The 19,731-nt window shown below is 37.8% G+C and overlaps 2 protein-coding genes across 3 annotated transcripts in view; one reads left to right on the forward strand and one right to left on the reverse strand.

Annotated features, from left to right (window-relative positions):
• LOC123717288 (dynein axonemal intermediate chain 7-like) overlaps positions 1 to 19,731 on the reverse strand; it is a 37,604-nt gene that overhangs the window by 6,300 nt on the left and 11,573 nt on the right. For both annotated transcript variants that reach the window (XM_045673202.1, XM_045673201.1), the window contains 2 exons: positions 18,356 to 18,431; positions 17,296 to 17,381 (listed from right to left, as the gene is read on the reverse strand). In XM_045673202.1, coding sequence (XP_045529158.1) covers positions 17,296 to 17,381; positions 18,356 to 18,431 — 162 coding nt within the window. The remainder of the gene's footprint in view (positions 1 to 17,295; positions 17,382 to 18,355; positions 18,432 to 19,731) is intronic.
• Positions 197 to 18,424, forward strand: LOC123717289 (toll-like receptor 3). The gene is made up of 8 exons (XM_045673204.1): positions 197 to 302; positions 7,127 to 7,257; positions 7,855 to 7,997; positions 9,556 to 9,721; positions 9,971 to 11,320; positions 11,393 to 11,526; positions 12,292 to 12,419; positions 16,476 to 18,424. Exons 1-8 carry the CDS (start codon positions 286 to 288, stop codon positions 16,687 to 16,689), a joined length of 2,283 nt encoding a protein of 760 aa, XP_045529160.1. The 5' UTR covers positions 197 to 285; the 3' UTR covers positions 16,690 to 18,424.

Genomic DNA, 19,731 nt, shown 5'->3' on the forward strand with positions numbered 1-19,731 from the left:
AACAGTACCATGACGACCTAAACGATGGAACAAAGTCCCTTAAAATCTCTCGCTTCGGTGTCGTTTTGGTTACTGACTTAGAATAAAATCTGAAACATTCATGAATGTTATAGACACATCTATTACGATAAGATATTATAATCGCGAATTTATAAGAGATAACATAATCAATAATTTGTTTTCAGATATAGTGGAGCGTGTGTTAAGAAGGATATCTGTGTAGTTCGTGATTTTAGCACATAAAATGTGTGAGACGTTTCGCTCAAGGTTTCATATGGACACAAAATGATTTTAAAGATTTCGTAAGTGATTTTATAACTATAATAAACATATATATTGTACATAATCGTAATGATTAAATTGTGCCCTGATATGTCACGCACTGAAGGAAAAACGGACCTCCAATAGTGTTTAAACTCGCTAAAACATCGAAATTCAAGAGTTTGGTTTGGTTTAACCTATAATACAATTTATAACAATTCGAATAGAGATTACACATTGTTTTCTTATACTTTTTTATTTATTATTAATTCTTTTAGTGTGTATTAGTTGAATATATTAATATAAAATAATTTAAAATACTTATAAAAAGCTAATTCGAAGTATCACATTGGCTGCAATACAGTCCTTGAAACGTTATGGTCAATAGAAGCACGCACTCTTTCTATGGGAAGATTCTTCATTGCTAATCGTACGGATTGTGTTAGGGACTCCAAGTTGTCATGGTGTTTAAAGCAAGCCGTACTCTCTAAAACTGTCCATAAATCATAATCCAGCGGATTAAGATCGGGACTAGACGACGGCCGGTTTTCAGCTCTGATGATGTCCGAAACGTTCGTTTACAACTGTAGGTGATTAGTACGTGTCGTCATGAAACAATAATTTGTTCTGAAAAGAACAGTTAATTGCGTTACCGTTAGGACAACTTTTTGCCGCGCCTCGATTTTATTGTCTACGCACCCTTCGCATCTTGGTACCACATGTTACCACTAGTGGCCAGGTAGGATAATTTTTGTATATAAATCTACAGTTTTTAAAAATTAAACACATTCCACATTCCATCTTCACCTCTTCTCAACGAATTATTAGGAAGTTTTATTTTAACCAAATAAGGACCAACCAACTTAAAGCAATTAACCTAAACCAAAACAACCTAAAGTAAAATTCCCTAAAGTGGTGACCCCGAGAAGAACACCAAGAAATTTGAAGATGTCGAACACAGAAAATTCCGGTGCAGAGCGTCAAGTTTCATCACAACCGTCGAGCCAAGAAGTCTCCGGTATCTCACTGTCGCTCCGTGTTCCACCATTCTGGCGCGACCAGCCGCTCCTCTGGTTCTGCAGTTTCGAAGCAGCAACCGCCGATCTGAAACGAAGCCAGGCCCAGCTCGCCCAGATGGTCATCGCACAGCTTGAAAAGCAAGATATCCAAAACATCGCTGATCTCATTTGCTCGCCGCCGGAAGCAGATTACTACAACGCCATTAAAGACCGTTTAATATCGCTATACGAAGAATCTAACAGCGCACAAACGAAGAAGCTACTGTCGCAAGTTGAGCTTGGAGACCAGAAACCCAGCCAGCTGATGAGGCAAATGAAGCAGCTTAACAAGGACAAATTTCCCGAGAGCACCATCAAAATGATGTGGCTCGAGCATCTGCCGCCACACATTCGTTCCGTGCTAGCCGTCAGCGAAGCGTTTAAAATCAAAACGACGCTTGACGACCTGACCTTGCTCGCGGACAAAATGATGGAAGTCCACACGCCGTCGCAATACATCGCTGCCGTCGCGACGCCTTTCACACCTGTAGCATCGCCACCAACTCCAGAACAACAACCAACCATCGACACCCTCATCGGTGAAATAAGAAGGTTGTCTTTGGAAGTTGCCGAGCTACGAGCACAACCTCGCGACAATCACCGCCACCATTCACATTCACGCTCGCGGAACGCATCAACAAAGCGCAACGAAAACCGACGAGAGTCACAGATGGAAGAGCGAAGCCGGAAAAAATCTCCAATGCCGTACTGCTATTACCATCATCGCTACGGTATGGACGCGAAGAAATGCACACCACCATGCAGTTTCAAGCCCATAAATCAGTCGGAAAACTAAAAGTAACGCTGGCCGCGGCGGGAACCGGCGTTACCGAATCATCACACCGCCTTTTCGTTACCGACAGGGTAACGAAACTTACCTTTTTGGTCGACACAGGAGCCAATATCTCCGTGCTACCAAAGACAAAAGGCTCACGTGAAAAACCACTGCCATTTCAACTCTACGCCGCCAACAACACGGTCATTCCAACATACGGAGAGAAGTCACTCCAACTTGATCTTAACCTCCGAAGACCATACACATGGAAATTCGTCGTAGCAGATGTGTCTAAGGCAATCCTGGGAGCAGATTTCTTGCAGTACCACCACCTCATTGTCGATGTAAAAAACCGAAGATTGATCGACGGGAAAACAAAGCTGGTAACAAACGCTCAAGTCAGTACTGCAGACATACCTACAGTTCGTAGTATTGACATTGAGCAAAATTACCACAGCATACTAGCAGATTTCCCAGGCACAACCAGAATCACTTCAATGAAGCTTAGTCCCAAACATTCCGTTGAACACTTCATTGAAACAAATGGACCGCCCCTTCACTGCAAGCCACGCCCCATTGCACCGCATCGTTACGAAATGGTCAGGAAAGAATTCCAAAACATGATCCATCAAGGGTTATGCAGACCAAGCAAAAGCCCTTGGGCATCACCTCTTCACGTCGTGCCAAAGAAGAATGGAGACCTACGCGTGTGTGGCGATTACCGAAGGCTCAACGCCATAACCAAGCCCGATCGGTATCCCATACCACGTATACGTGACTTCACATACCTACTCGCAGGGAAGAAAATTTTCTCCACACTCGACCTTAATCGCGCGTACCAACAACTGCCAGTCAGCGAGCAAGATGTGGAGAAAACCGCTATCATCACACCTTTTGGTCTTTTCGAGTTTCCGCGCATGTGTCCTGGTCTAAAGAACGCCGGACAGACTTTCCAACGCTTTATTCACGAAGTACTGCGCGAACTCGACTTCGTATTTCCTTTCGTTGATGATCTACTCATAGCATCAATCGACGAGGAAGAGCACCGAAAACATGTACGCATCGTATTACAGCGACTAGAAGAATACGGCATCACCATCAACCCATCAAAATGTGTTTTCGGCCAGCCAACTGTGAAATTCCTCGGTCACCAAGTCACAGCGGAAGGAATACAGCCACCCCAAGAGAAGGTACAAGCTATTACAGATTTTCCAAAACCACAAACCGTAGAAGAACTACGACGTTTTCTCGGTATGATAAACTTTTACCGTGAAAATATCAAAGATGCCGCCACCATACAAGCGCCGTTAAATACCTACCTGCACAACGTCAAGAAGCGTGACAAAACTAAGATCGACTGGACCACTGAATCAACGCAAGCTTATGAAGCATGTAAAGAGAGCATAAAAAACGCCGCTTTACTTGCTCATCCGTCTCACCAGGCGACACTTGCTATATTCAGCGACGCTAGCGACAAAACAGCTGGTGCCGCACTCAATCAATTTATCAACAAGTCATGGCAACCACTCGGCTATTTCTCGAAGAAATTCACCGACGCACAGACTCGCTACAGTACCTACGATCGAGAGCTACTCGCCATCTACATGGCTGTCAAACATTTTCGCAAAATGTTCGAGGGACGAGAAATAATAATATTCACCGACCACAAGCCGCTAACTTTCGCTTACACAAAAACAAATACAAACAGCGAATCACCGAGACGCACCCGACAGCTACTTTATATCAGCGAATTTACCACTGATATACGACACGTCAGTGGATCTCAAAATGCAGCCGCAGATGCATTATCACGTGTCGAAGCAATCACCTGTCCGTCGCCGATCGACTACAATCTACTTGCAGAAGCTCAAGAGCGCGATAGCGATACCATTAAAGCACTCAGTCTACAGAGCAACTTATGTTTCAAGAAAGTCAACCTGCCCGTCTCAAATATCAAATTACACTGCGAAACTTCAACCTCACAGTTACGTCCGTACCTACCAGAAGAATACCGACGTACCGCATTCAACGCAGTACATAACGTTAGCCACCCTGGAATCAAGACTACGAGAAAATTAATTACGCAACGTTACTTTTGGCCCTCAATGAACGCAGACGTCGGCAAGTGGGCAAAAGTATGCCTACAGTGTCAGCGCGCCAAAATACAACGCCACACATCAAGTCAATTATCAATTTTTTCACCAACCGAACGATTCGAACACGTTCACATTGATATCGTTGGTCCGCTACCTACCGCGGCCAGCGGTCATCGATACCTCGTGACAATGATCGACAGAGCAACAAGATGGCCCGAAGCATACCCATTATGCGAAATATCAGCTGAAAACGTCGCCAAAGCGGTATACGAAGGTTGGATTTCCCGTTTCGGTTGTCCTGTAACAATAACAACGGACCAAGGACGCCAATTTGAAAGCAGAGTATTTGCATCTCTTTCTCGCTTACTAGGAATCGAAAAAACGCGTACAACTTCATACCACGCACAGTGTAACGGTATCATCGAACGATGGCACCGTGTCCTTAAAGCCGCATTAAAAGCAAGACTAGAGACCGCAAGAAGCTGGATCAACGAGCTACCAACCGTCCTACTCGGATTACGCGCCGCTATGCGAAGTGACACCGGCGTAAGCGCCGCTCAGCTTACCTACGGTTGCAACATACGCTTACCCGGTGATTTCTTATCAACGACCCGCAATGATGTCATCATGGACTCTGGCTACATCGATCAGCTGCGCGACGCAATACGTAACCTGCAACCAATGCCGAGTCAACCACACAGCAACACAAAACCTATATTTGTACACCGCGACCTGCAAACATGTGAATACGTATTTGTTCGCATAGACGCCGTAAAGAAGCCATTACAAGCACCTTACGACGGACCCTATCGCGTGCTGAAACGAGACAGTAAGATATTCACGCTGCAGTTACCTAACCGTGAAATGAATATCTCTATCGACAGACTCAAACCTGCCTACACTATCACCGAGCAAGATGTGCCTACTGATACAACAACGAGTACCTGCAACAAGCAAAACACATCAAGTGCGAGCGAACTACATGAACCATCAAATAGCCTGAAACATCAAAATGACAACAACCTGAAACAACAAGACACTGGGAACACCTCAATACCTACAAGAACAACTCGCCGAGGCCGCGTTATACGCCTGCCGGTACGCTTCGCTAGAGGGGGAATCCTGTAGGTGATTAGTACGTGTCGTCATGAAACAATAATTTGTTCTGAAAAGAACAGTTAATTGCGTTACCGTTAGGACAACTTTTTGCCGCGCCTCGATTTTATTGTCTACGCACCCTTCGCATCTTGGTACCACATGTTACCACTAGTGGCCAGGTAGGATAATTTTTGTATATAAATCTACAGTTTTTAAAAATTAAACACATTCCACATTCCATCTTCACCTCTTCTCAACGAATTATTAGGAAGTTTTATTTTAACCAAATAAGGACCAACCAACTTAAAGCAATTAACCTAAACCAAAACAACCTAAAGTAAAACTACCCTAAACAACCAAGACTACGTAGACCGAGCTTTATGACCCAGTGACGAGTCTTGCTGGAAGGACCATGGAGGAAGGAACATGGAGTTATTAAGGGGCTTCACTATCTTCTCGAGAATAGTATCCTGATAAACTTGTGCCGATGTTTTGATACCTTTTTCTCAAAAGTATGGCTCAGTGACTTCATAGCTAACACCCCACCAAACCGTCAGTGAAGTCGGATAGTGCCCACGTTGCCCTATTTTGACTAATTGGGAAGCTTTCTTAGAGCTTTGATTTAGAGCTTTAATACGGTAACATTATTTGTTAAAATCCAATCTCAATTGTAAAAAAATCTCACCCGTAAGCAAAATTTTTCTGTAACCTTTGCGTACCGCTTCAGTAGTTGTTTCAGTTTTACCACCCTATTCTTTTTAAAACATCAGAATGACTAGTAAATGTCTTATAGGCCACAAGTCCTAAATTATCTTTTAAAATACGCGACATGGTTCCAGGTGTTATCTTCATCTCCCGAGATAAAATCTTACTGCTTTGACCACCTTTTTCGTACGAACACGTAGACGGCCAAATGTTTTTCAGACACAAACAGACGAACAGGTCCCGTTGTACCTATTAATAGCCCGGTACACAAACATTTTCCTAATACCAAGCGTCTGGAGAGTTTTAAAAAATGCATTTGGCTCCTTACCTACTTTGTGTAATGCAATCACAGCGATTCGTTTCTCTTTATATATAGGGTGACCAAAAAAGTCGTGAATAAAACACAACTAATGGTTAAATGGGGTCACCAGCTGCAAAAAATTGTTCTACAAGACCCCTGCATATTTATAATTTATTTTGCGTTATCGTAAGAAAATTGCCTTTTTTTACTAATTATTATTAAGATTCCAAAAAATCTACATCGTTGTTTTGTGTTGTCTAACAGAACATGAAACACCAAAAATCTGCGAAGGGGTTCAACCTTGGTGCCTGAATATATTACAAAATATAACTAAAAAAATACAATTAGCAAAAAAATTAAAACGAGAGTTTTTATACCTTATACATAAATTAATAATTATACCTTATATTAATCCTAAATTTATGGAGCCGAGCGATAACATTCTGGGTTGGCTAAAAATACCTGTTTATTACCCTTGAAATCTTCGGGTGTTATTATAATATATATAAAATAAATAATAAGTTAAAAGGAAACAGTGTGTTATTAAATAAATGAAGATTAATAATAAATTAAATCACAAACGTACCGTTGTAAAGAATCATTATAAGATTAGACGCTTACAAGAAATACGCAACAATTTTTCGATCTTCAATTGTTTTGTTCAAAACGTCAATTAACTTATGAAACTTGATTACAATTGAATAAGTATTTTTTTCACTATAGTCAAAACTATTTATATACGCGCCAGAAAAACAAACAAAGAATGTACTTATCATAATTTTTTTACTTATTACACCAATTTTAAAATTATCATAATTATTTAAATTTTCAGAATAATCTACATATTTCATTTAGGTTTATCACAAAGCACCCACCTAAATCTCAATGAATCGTTCTGTCTTACCGGGTATATGACTGACCTGCAGTCCTGGGTCACAAAGGATGGCCAATTGACAGTCAATGGTATGAAGAACTAAGCAATTTGTTTGTAGTCTTTATAAATGTGTTTTTAATTTATTGAGTATAAGAAAAAAAATATTGTGGTTTTACATATAAATGTAGTATAAGTAAAGTCCTTTTTGTTTTACTCTATGGTGAACTCAATTTAAAAAAAAAACTTCTCTCTGTATTGGAGGAACGCACTCAAGTTTACGAGTTACGTAAATTACGTAATTAAAAGTAGTATTTACGTAGTATAAGTACACTGGTTAATCATAATAAAAACATCAGTGGCGCACAAGTTCAGGTGTGGGCCTCAGATTTCTGTATCTGTTTCATGATCATCTAATAGGCAAGTTGGTGTCTGTGCATGTGCCTGACACACGCCATCGACTTTTTGGGTCTAAGGCAAGCCGGTTTGATCACGATGTTTTCCTTCACCCGTCGAATTAAATGCGCACATAGAAAGAAAGTCCATTAGTGCACAGCCGTGAACCTAAGACCTCAGGACTCATTCCTGAGGTCTTAGGTTCAGTCGTAGGTTCGATCCCTAAAGCCACTAGGCCAACACTGCTCTCAGGTTAATCATAGTAGTTCCTCAATCTTTTGACAAAATTTCAGACTCATATACAGTAGACTTATCAGAAGTACAAAATGTTGCCGCTATTATGGAGGAATATATGGAGAACTCTGGCAGACGGAAACATGTGGAAAAGATAAAGTATCTGAGTATAGCCAAGTCTCGTTTACAACGAGTTCCTCAGGTGAGTAAGAACTGAATACTTTCTTATTTGAGTTGTTTATTGAATGTGTTATGAGAGTCAGAAAACTTTACACGAGTCGCGCTTTATTATTTATTCCTTCAGACATCTTGACCTTGAAGAGGAGCACTCTTAAACATGTATATAATTGTCGAGGAAATACGCATAATAATGTGGAGGGTCAAGTTGGACGTTTTGCCTGGATTTGAGCACATAGCAGCTTACAAAAATATTTTTCTAAACCTTAAAATATCCATATAAAAATCTATCTAGTTTTCCCCGTATATTAAACAAAAAGTTTAATCCGAATCTGTTGTTTTACTAGGAAATTATGAATTTAAAAAAAAAAAACTTTGTAACGCGAATTCTTAACTAAAGCCATTCATTGCATCGGGGCACACTGTGTAGCATTGCGGCATGCCACAAGGCCGCATGCTACAAAGTTAAAAATCTCGCATATTGTGGCATGAACCGTGTGGCATGGCAACACCTTGCGTCATGTGGCAGACTGTCGCAGCTTGTATCCGGGCACAATGGATTCCATGCAACATTACATTTAAAAACAATTAGTTAGGTGTAACAGAAGGCCTCAAAGTCCTCAGTTGAAATTCTGGTAAATTTTTTAAATAAGGCACCATCGTCTTATTTTTGTTAATAAACTAGTCCGTGGGCCATCCTGAAGTAATCTTTTCCACCAACGATTCTTCCTCCGTTGTTTAGCTGTATGGATTAGTAGTACTAAATAAGCTGCTGCTAAAGTTACCATCCATATTCTATGGTGTATCCCCTTGATCAAACGAGCAGGTAGACAAGTAATACTCGATGCCGAATGCCGCAAACGCTTTCTATTTGTAGGATGCCAGAAGGTGTAGCGTGCCACAATATGTAGCATGCCACAATGTGTAGCATGCAGCACTTTCACACGTTGTTGACTCGGCGTAAACGAGTCTTTCAAACAAAACAAACACATTTTTTTTAGGCAGGCATGGGCTGTTTTCTGTATCTGTTTCATGATTATTTGTTTTTGCTAATAGATGATGAGCCTTCCCGCCTGGGCACATAGACAGAAAGTCTATTAGTTGGAACTTACAACCTCGGGTATGAGTGTCGCACGCTGAAGCCACTAGGCCAATACTGCTACGGCCATAATTGTGTGTCTAATCTTTTGTAATATTTTTTTTTAATTCAAAATAAAATATGAGTGCTACTGTTTGGTATGCAGACCTAGAGAAACTTATGTAGGTCTGGATACGACCCTTGGGTAGAATGCCTGGCGAACCCCGAGGCCCCATCTTAAGGGCGTGTAAAGGGCTGAGGTGTTTTTAGTGGGTCGGGTCTCGCTACCCCTCTGAATAGCAGAGGGATTTGAGTGTAGACCCATACCAAAAAAAAGATCTGGTGATGATACGACATCTTGAAACTTCAAGTTATTTGATTTTAATATTCTCTCTGAATACTTTACTATCATAAAAAGCGCTTTAAAAAACGAGCCAATTCTAAATGTATTGTTGTTGAAAGTTGAAACATCGCGTACATGTATATAAAAGAATAAAATTTTCAGATTTTTACCTTTCGAGGTAACTTACAAAACACCATATCGGAGACTTTAGAATACGTCACATTCTATGGAAATGCATTTGGAATAATACGGGAGACAGGTGCTTACGAGTCGTCCATTAACGCTACAAATGCAAAAGAATTGTCTCCAGGACTAGCTAGCAATGCAAGTACGTATTTGTTTTATTTTTATCTAACAGGAGGCAGATGGGCAGGATGCTCATCTGATCTTAAGTGACACCACCGCCCAATCCCATTGCCAGCTCTTTTCTTGAAGGATGCGAGGTCAAATTGGTAACTCTTAGCAGTCTTTATTCTACCTAGTCCAGCCATAAATTTTGTTACAAATTATTTTAATATCACCCAAACCATACAAAACAACTGAACGTTATAACTCACTGATTTTACTTTTATTTAAGGAAAACACGCATGGTCCTTCGGCCTAAGGAATGTGACATTTAGGAGATTACGCCAGTTAGACCTGAGAGCATGTAAAATTGATACACTGGACGCGTTCACATTCAAAGGAATGCCATCTTTAACACATTTGTATTTAGGAGAAAATAAGATAACGTTTATTGATGCAAATGCCTTCGTTGGCCTCAGCAGTATAATTCATATTGATTTAAGTAGAAATACATATACCGATAAGAATGATCCAGTCAAAGCTCTTACATTTGAATCTATGGATACTTTTGCTCACTTGAACCTGATTTCGCTAGATCTTTCGTTTACTCCTTTAAGCACAAGAAATATTCCATTATTAAGCCGACTTGGTAATAAATTGGTGAGTTTATCCATATGTTATACAGAAATATTCAAACTGCGACCAAAGCCTTTCGGTAGTTCACCACTCAAATATTTAGATATTTCCGGCAACAGTGATGTCTTATCAGATAATGAAACTTTAAAAGGATTAGAAGATACACTGCGAGTGCTATATGCACATTCAACCCTTTTGAGATCGCTGCACGTTTTCAAAGGTTTTACAAAATTGGAAATTCTGAAAGTTTCGCACAACGAAATAACCGATTTTCCAATAATCACAATGGAGACATTAAGAAATTTGCAAGTACTGGATCTGGGTCATAATAGAATTTCCTCTTGGTTTTCCCCTGTTATTTCAAGTATTCCTCGTTTAAAACTCCTGTCTTTGGAGAAAAACAATTTGAACATGATATCTGATCTAATGTTATCCGATATGAGCAATGTAAACTACCTGTCCTTATCCAGAAACTCGATGATTTGTAATTGCCTTTCAAGAGAGATATATGAAATTGCATATCAGAATGAGTTGAAAACGACGCCAATTCAGCTCGAACAAATGCCAAATGAAAGTACCATTTTCCACGTCGGCTATTTAGAATACAACAATCTAATCACGAATAGAAAGAATCTAACATCTCCGTGCCTTAAAATGGATAACGAAGACGCAATGGCAAATTGTTCCAAGGGGCTACCGATAAATACTAATGGAAGTTACTTGTTTTTGGATTACGACAAAGATGCATATAGCTGTTTATATTTCCACACAGGAAATAAAACTTATTTGAGTCAAGTACCTACGTGTCCAGAGGACATGAGGGACATGCCCGATGATTTGACAGTGGCAACCAAAAGCAATAGCATGCTTCTTTTAATATTATTGATAATCCTACCAATTTTAGGGTTCATCTATATTTTTAGACGTAATTTTAGGTACTTCTTGATAACAATAAGGAATTCGGCTATGTTGAGCTTAATCAGTGACAAGGATGTTAATTATGACGGTAAGAATTATGATGTTAATTAATATAATTAACTGGAATTGTAACTGTATAAATGATTTGTAATTAATTCAGAGAACAAACTATTCAATTACGACGTGTTTGTATCGTATTGCAATGAAGACAGGGCCTGGGTTCTGGACCATTTGCTGCCTCACGTGGAGATTGACTGCAATATAAGCGTGTGTTTACACGAGAGAGATTTTCAGGTATCTTTTATGTAATTCCCTATTGAATTTGCTTGGAGAATTACTGAATTGTCAAATAATTCATAAATCAATGGCGCTACATCCTTTTTAGGTCTGGGCCTCAGATTTCTATATCAGTTTCATAATCATTTGTTAATCTAATAGGCACGTAGGTGATCAGCCTCTTGTGACGTCGACTTTTTCTGTCTAAGGCGAGCTAGTTTCCTCACGATATTTTCTTTCACCGTTTGAGCGAATGTTAATTGCACACAAAAAAGAAAGCCGGGGATCGAATTTACGACCTCATGGATGACAGTCGCACGCTGAAGCCACCAGGGCATCACTACTCAATTGTCAGGCATTTAAAAATAAAATAGTTGATCGACGTTCCGTGCGTTCTAAACGCCAAAATTAAAAAGAAAAGTGTGTAAATTAAGTGCTTGCTGTGTCTGTTTACGACTGTAATCTCTGGTAAAACGTTATCTAGGCTCAAAAGGGAATTAGAAGAATCCAAAGAAAATTTGTTCATAAAAATTTTCTGATTCTTTGTTCGGGCTATTTGCTTCACTTTAAACATATGTGTAATATTTTATTATTGTGTTATTAAGTATTTTATAATCTTAAGTTAACCGTGCCTTGAGTTAACGTCAACTGAACCATTTGTTTGTTCCTCGTTCTATAAAAAATACGTTTTGTTTGTACGCATTCCTCGAACTAGCCCACTGAGAATTAAACATAAAAATGATTTAATTTTTATTCACATGACAAACATGCTGTTTTTTCCAGGTCGGACTCTCAATATTAGAGAACATAGTATCGTGTATGGATAGATCCCGGTCTATAATGCTAATCATATCTAGACGGTTTCTACTTAGCCAGTGGTGTCAGTTTGAAATGCATTTAGCTCAACATAGGTAAGTGATATCTGACGAGCTCAGTCTTTAAATTTATTTAATAATCTTCTTTTTGATCATTGTTCTTCTGCCTCGCTACTACTTATATATATTAGTTGTGAGTCAATTGATCTTTTGCAGAGCTTTTACATGTCTGTTTATACATATTATTATTTATATTTTTTCTTTGGATTTAATTTTATTTAATTTTAGTTATAGTTGCATGTATTTTGAGTTCTTTTTTGTTAATTAATTATGCACTTTTTGTACTTTACCCTCTGTAGGTGTTTCTTTTTTTTATTCTCCCATATTAGGATTGCCTGGAAGAAATCGCTTGTTAGCGATAAGGCCGCCTCTTGCCTAATAATTTATGTAACCTACTTACTTGTTGTTTGTTTGTTTGTATAATTGTTTATTATGGTAACAAAGTATAAATAAATAAGTATATCTAAGGACTGGACTGTGTTAGTGTACTTAAATTTAATAATAAATAAATAATTATAATTTATTAGCCCTTATAACTATTATTATTATCGATTCACATACTATACTACGGATCTACGGGCCAGAAAAAGACTTAACTTAGACAGAAATAACACGTACGTCCAAAATGTATTGGATTTTGACTTATGGGAGTCATAGTCTTTTTTTCAAATCTCATTCTAAGTGTTCCTTGTTTCAAAAAATATTTGACATTGATAAAAATAGATCGTGCCCAACACGCCATTCTTAAAATATGATGTGATTCCCTTTCTCTATCCAACCTAAAAATTGTACGATGAAACAAAACGTCTAACGGTTAAAACATACTCAATGGCCATATGCACTTTCTGGAATCAAACAGACCACACCACAGTACGCAAACCTACATATAAGCTATCAATATCAATAATCACACTTTCTTCGCCCAACCGAACCCTTCTTTAACCACTTTCCTAAAACAAAATCATCACTATCGATTCAAAACTCTTAACATGTGATATGGAACAGACTAGAGCACTAGGGAATCCCAGTCTCGGCGCTGAATGAGGGTGAGATTTCATTTTGGAATGATTTTAGACATAGACATAACATTTATTACTAACAAAACACATACACACACCGAAACACATAAAATAAATATATAAAAATTAGAGAGGTAACATTTTTTTTAAAAGAAAAAGGTTTAATTGTGTAATGCGTGTGTGTTGTGGTTGTAATAGGCCCTGGCTCAGCATTATGCTGAGGAGCAGAGTTGTTCCACAGCGCTGGTCATTCTGCCAGAGACCACAGTAGCTAGTCTGCGCCTCAGTCGCAAAAAAACAATTAATAATCTATTACTCAGTAGAAACAAATAATAATAACAATAGTAAAAGTTAGCAGTGGAAGCAAAGAAGAAAAACAATGTTAATAAAATAAAATATAAGAATAATTGTAATAACAAGATTTTAATATGCTAATAAATTATTTTGTTATGTCGTCATAATTATAAATACAATTGAATGTATTAATGAATGAATATAGTTATTATAATAACATCTACATATTAATTACTAATTTAACATTAAAATAATTTTATTTTAATAAGGGTGAAACAGGGATCAAGGTAAAATTACCTTGATCCCTGTTTCACCCGAATACTTTCCGAATAAAATCATTTTTATAAGTTGTGAAAAAGTATCTCAATTAGGTTTTCCTTCATAACATTTTAAAAATATTATTGAAAAATAGACGTTTTGTCATATGATTTCTGCTCTTATGGACAAATTCAATCAATCAAATCAGGATACATTACACACGGCTAACTTTAAGAAAAACACTTTTTGAACGAAATTACACAATAACACGGCTAACCTTCTAAATTTGTTGATTAATTAAGATGTAATAACAGTTAATTAGAATTCCAACTTCTTAATGGGACTGAAAATGGAAATGTACCTACTGGCATCACTGTTAAGCCCTCGAAACGTGGAGTTATCTATGTAGTAACTTTTCGTTACGTTACGTTCGTTCGTACAGAAATTGTATGTCCATTGTTACAATAATAATGACCAATATTAGCTCTAAGTTAAAACTTAAACGTCAGAAATAAATGCTTCTAAACTATATCTACACGCTCACCGTCCACAATCTAAAAAAAGGTCTTGCTTCTGACCCTTGATACATTACGAAGAGTTAGAGAAGCTTTTGAGACCTTACATGTACTCGTTACATTCACTCATTCACTCACATGGACCCATACACTCACCCATGCATACTTTTTGTTGAGAACAATTGAAGGTGTTGTGAACTGTTAAACAAAAACAAGGAAAAAGTGGAAAAAAAAAATGGAATTAACTAGGTATTAAGTTTGTTATGGCTGGGAAGGCTAATACAGGTATTTTTACTTAAAAGCGTCTATAATATATTAATATATATATAATATATAGCGTTATATATATATATATATATAAATACATTTAATATATATAAATATATTATATATACATAGGGCTGCATTCAAATTTTAAATTTTTAAATTTCCGCATTTGATAATTCCAAAGCAATATGTTTTGCTATCACTTTTAAATGAGTTTTGTTGCATCTGTGAGACTATTTTCCACTGCAGGTTTTACTAACTGACTTGACGTAACCGACTTTCTCCCAAAAACAGGAGAATTGTTATTATTATTTTATGTAATAGCAGGCAAACGGGCAAGAAGCTCACCTGCTCCTCACCATACCACCGCCAATGGACACTTACACTGCCAGAAGGCTCGGAAGTGCGTTGTCGGCCTTTCAAGAATTGGTACGCTCTTTTCTTGAAGGACCCTAAGTCGAATTGGTTCGGAAATACTGTATTTTTAAACAGAAATCTTATCAATATTAATTTTCTTTAATTATTACTCTTAATTCTTAAATTCAATTAACTAAACCTATAATCTTATATCAAGTTTGTGCCTATTTATATTTTTAGTAAAAATAAAAACTTTAACCTTTTTACTTGATATATTTTACCTTAATTTAATTTAAATTCACTAAGCGTTGGTTTCGGTATCGACATTATTTCTATAAGAGTATCGGAATCGGTATCGTATCGGCAAAAAGGTGTATCGATGCATCCCTAATTATATGAATAAACACATTTTATTAACTAATTTAAATCGTTATTATTTTGTCATATGATTGTAAACACTACGATTACACAATTCTCTTCATCACACATCATTTCCGTTAAAGCGTTCAATTATGATAATGAAAAATAAATAAATACGGTTTTCTAATGCTTGCACAGTGAAATATCTGACTCGGAAATTAACGTTAACGTTATTACGATCGTGAACTAATGTCCCTGGGCTATGACAAAGAGTATACTTGATTGTGAGAAACGTCTAAATATGGTCTGGAGAACTCTTAGTTATCGGTTTCACATAATTTTTTAACACGCTTTATTAGCAGACGCAATTCCTTTCTTCAATCAAACATAAGTGAAGGCACTTTTTTATTTTTTTTGAATGGCATCTCGCTGTTGGCCTTAAGGGCCTTTACAACTCAGCTTGGTCTGTTTTGGCGAGCGTAGCTCGGCCAGAATGGCGTTTTATCCCGCGGCTAGCGCAAGGGCGTCTCCTGTGAGATTCGAACCTCGGCTTGGGTGGTTTGCCGACGCGATATTAACAGTTTGAAGAGGTTCGTTTTGAGTTTGAGCGTGGCAGAAAGTGAAACTAAATTTAAATTAACAGTCTAGGCAAGTAATAATACTTCATCGATCCAAGTCATTTGCCTAGCTGTTTGATCAACTGGCAGAATATCTTTAAGGCCGCTAGTTAAAAGGCTAGATCGTTAATTTTTTAGGCTAATTGGCTGCGATATATATATCTTACAAACGAATAGTACGACATAAACTAATCTAATCTTTAATCGCGAGCATTAAGTTAGTGGTAGCACAGACAATTAAGTTATACGTCATATTGTTTAAAATGTAACTTCAGCAGTTAACTAAGTTACCAATTAGACTAACACAAAACAGCTTTTTGGTTCGAATCTGTATTTTCTGGAACAACAAAATATTGGGACATTAAGGCACTTGAACTGAGGTGTACATAAATATATTATTTTCAGACTGTTAGAGACGAGAAGAGAAGATCTAATTCTAATTCTTATAGAAGACATTCCACGTCGCCTACGCCCAAATACACTACACTTCTTAATGCTGACTAAGACCTACATCGTCTGGCCGAAAGAAGAATCAGAGAAGAAGGAGTTTTGGAAGAGAATGAAGCGGTCCCTAGTCACTCAGAAGTTGAAAAACGTTGAGAACCATTCTTTAGCTTAAGTATATTTAAGATATAAGGCTAGCTTATTTAGTTTTTCATCTTTTAGTCACGATCGCTTGGTGCTGGAAACTATTTGGCATAGTGTAATATGTTCACTGGCATCACTTTAATGTATACCTCTTAATGACATAACCTCAATACATTCTGCAGCTGTCATGTGATGACATTTTATTAGATAACAAATCTATATTAGATGTTTTTTAGTTTGGGCTGGGCCTGATTTAGGCGAGGGCAACCGAGACCACAGCCAGGGGCCTCCACAAAAGAGGAAACAATAGAAAATGTTTTAAACGCCGACTAGTAAACACTAGTACACCCAACTTCTTTTGATATACATATTTTTATGTTTGTAAAAACTAAAAGAATCTGCTTGGTTTTACATTATTGTCTGGAAAACTCGACTGATAAAAATGGTTCATTTTATATGGAAAATTATTTGGGGCCACGGGGTCTCCACTCCTCTAAATCTGGCCCTGAGTTTAGGCAGGATGATTATTAAAAAAAATTTGGCAGTAAGCACGGCCAATATTGATTGCATTTTGTAGATAAATTACTACTAGTTAAGTGGTTTATCAACAAATATCCTGAAATTTCTTTAAACTTACGAGCTGTCAAAATAATTCCTCCCTTCATTTGTTTTGGTTGAGGTGGCGTCGTCAGTAGATCCAAATTTAGAACGCCGTTGCAAATTCTGAAATGTCATAATTGAGGTAAACTGCGAAAATATTGATAGATTTAAATTTTGAATATAGTTAGAATATTCTTCGAGAGGGTTAGGGATTACTGCGGATTCAACACGGGGTTAGATATAATAGAAATTATGTGAGTGCAAGAATTGCGCGCACCGGCGTGTCTTAGTACAAAGAGCTTAAAGCAATTCCAGTTTAACTTCTTAAACATAAGTAAAACGAATGTCTTTATCCTATGTCCTGCATAGAGTAATGTATACTTATTTTAAAAATATCATATTTTATAGATGATGGTTTACTTCAGCGAGTACGCATTGGGCGCTCGGCGTTCGATGCGCGTAGGTACGATACATACACCGCGTTTTGCAGGCGCTCGACGAGCGTTAGAATTACGTTTTACTATATGTAAATCTTTAATAATTGGAACATTCCATATCCCAAATAGTTGGTCGCTTTTGAATTGATAAAGAAATTCGTATCAAAACGATCTTTCACAATTTTTATCGACGTGCGTCCACTCTTTAAGAAAACGCGCGTTCGAATGTACAAAAAAATTAACAGCCTAGTCTCTTAACTAAACAGCGCTGTTTAACTAGCTGTTTGACTAACGGTCTGAAAGATACTCAGCCAGTTGCGGCTGGCGTCGAAAGTCTATATAAATATTTTATGTCAGATGTTTCATTTTTGATATTACTGTCACATGGTCACTCTATCGTACGAACGGACAAAGTAACAGACTGGCTGTTTATTAAAGTAGTAACAAACGCTACGGCTGAATATCTGTCAGGCCGTTAGTTAAAACGGCGCTGTTTAGTTAAGAGGCTAGGCTATTAATTGACCGGCTAATTAAGCTAGTTGGCTGCGACATGTACACTCTAATCAGTCCTCGTAGTTGTTACAACGCGCGTTACCAAAGCGCGCGCTTTATAAAGCCTAATATGTACTCGCTCTTAGACACAATATATAAAATACAAACCTATATTTCCTCAAATTAATTTCGCCCGTTCTTGTACGCGTCATGCACGTCTTTAGGTATTTAGCAAAGCGGACCTCTGTAAATATTAATCATACAATGTACATAATCTGATATTAAATTTATTTGTACTCTATTTTCAATGTAGTTTTAGTTCTGTGCTAGCAGCGCGGTAGGACAGAATCTCCAATCCGACATCCTTATATTATTTTATTTATTTATAGAAGCTTGCCAACACTCGGCACACTGATACGTTGGTACAAGAAAATAAAATAGTTGTTTTAATACATGAAGAGATAAAAAAAGAAAGAGAAATCAGTGGCGCCACAACCTGATTAGCTCTGGGCCTCAGATTTCTGAACCTGTTTCATGATAACTTTTTTTCAATCTAATTGGTAAGTAGGCAATCAGCCTGTGGCTGACACCCAGTTTCCTCACGATATTTTCCTTCACCGTTTGAGCGAATGTTAAATGCGCACATACAGGGAAAGCCTATGGTGCACAGCCAAGCTGTCAATCGAACCTACGATCTCAGGGATGAGAGTCATGTGCCAACTCTGCTAAAAAAAATAAATTATAAAAGCTAAACGAAAATCGATTTCAAAGTGTTAGGGGACCAGCTATCAATATTCAGCTCATTTATCATAGTGCTCAATCTGGATATCGGGTGAGTTTTGGCAAAAACGCGTTCTCCTGAAAGTGGGATAATGGGATGCCTGGAGTATCAAGGTACACGAAATTTGAATTAAGATAAAAGGTTAGGGCCATGATTTTTTATCTATAACGACATATCAATACATTTTCTACGATTTTCCATCGACAATATCTTAAGTGCGCTAGCCTAGTTTTGTATGTTGGCAACTCTTTTTTCGAGATGATTGAATTTAGACTCAGATTTCTTGTCTTATCTTACATATATAATACTGAACTCCCCTTTAAAACTTGGACCAGCCCGGTAGTTGGGGTTGCAGTCGGTATCTAGGTTATTTATCTATATAGCAAATAAAGAGCTGGTACAAATACCGGCAAACTTCTTGAGCATTAAACAAGGGAGTGGGGGGAAATTTTGCGCATCGTACACAGCGCGGGACACAAACGTCAACTGATTTACCAATCACGTGATCGACACGTCACTCTACCGCCCCCCCTCCCAGTGATACCTAAAATCGCTTCTGCGCAGGCAAGGACATTTGTTCAAGATGTTTGCCGGTATCTGTATATATACATCTTTTGTGCATGTGTTCGTAATCAAACTCCTAAACGGCTGTAGATTTTTATAATTTTTTTGTTTGTTCAAGATGGGTGGAAACTTATTTACATTATTAGAAATTTTTTAGCAATTCTTAAGCATCGTTGGTATTTGAAAGTCGATGAAACGA

The sequence above is a fragment of the Pieris brassicae genome, chromosome 12 (genome assembly GCF_905147105.1).
Source record: "Pieris brassicae chromosome 12, ilPieBrab1.1, whole genome shotgun sequence".
Lineage (NCBI taxonomy): Eukaryota > Metazoa > Arthropoda > Insecta > Lepidoptera > Pieridae > Pieris > Pieris brassicae.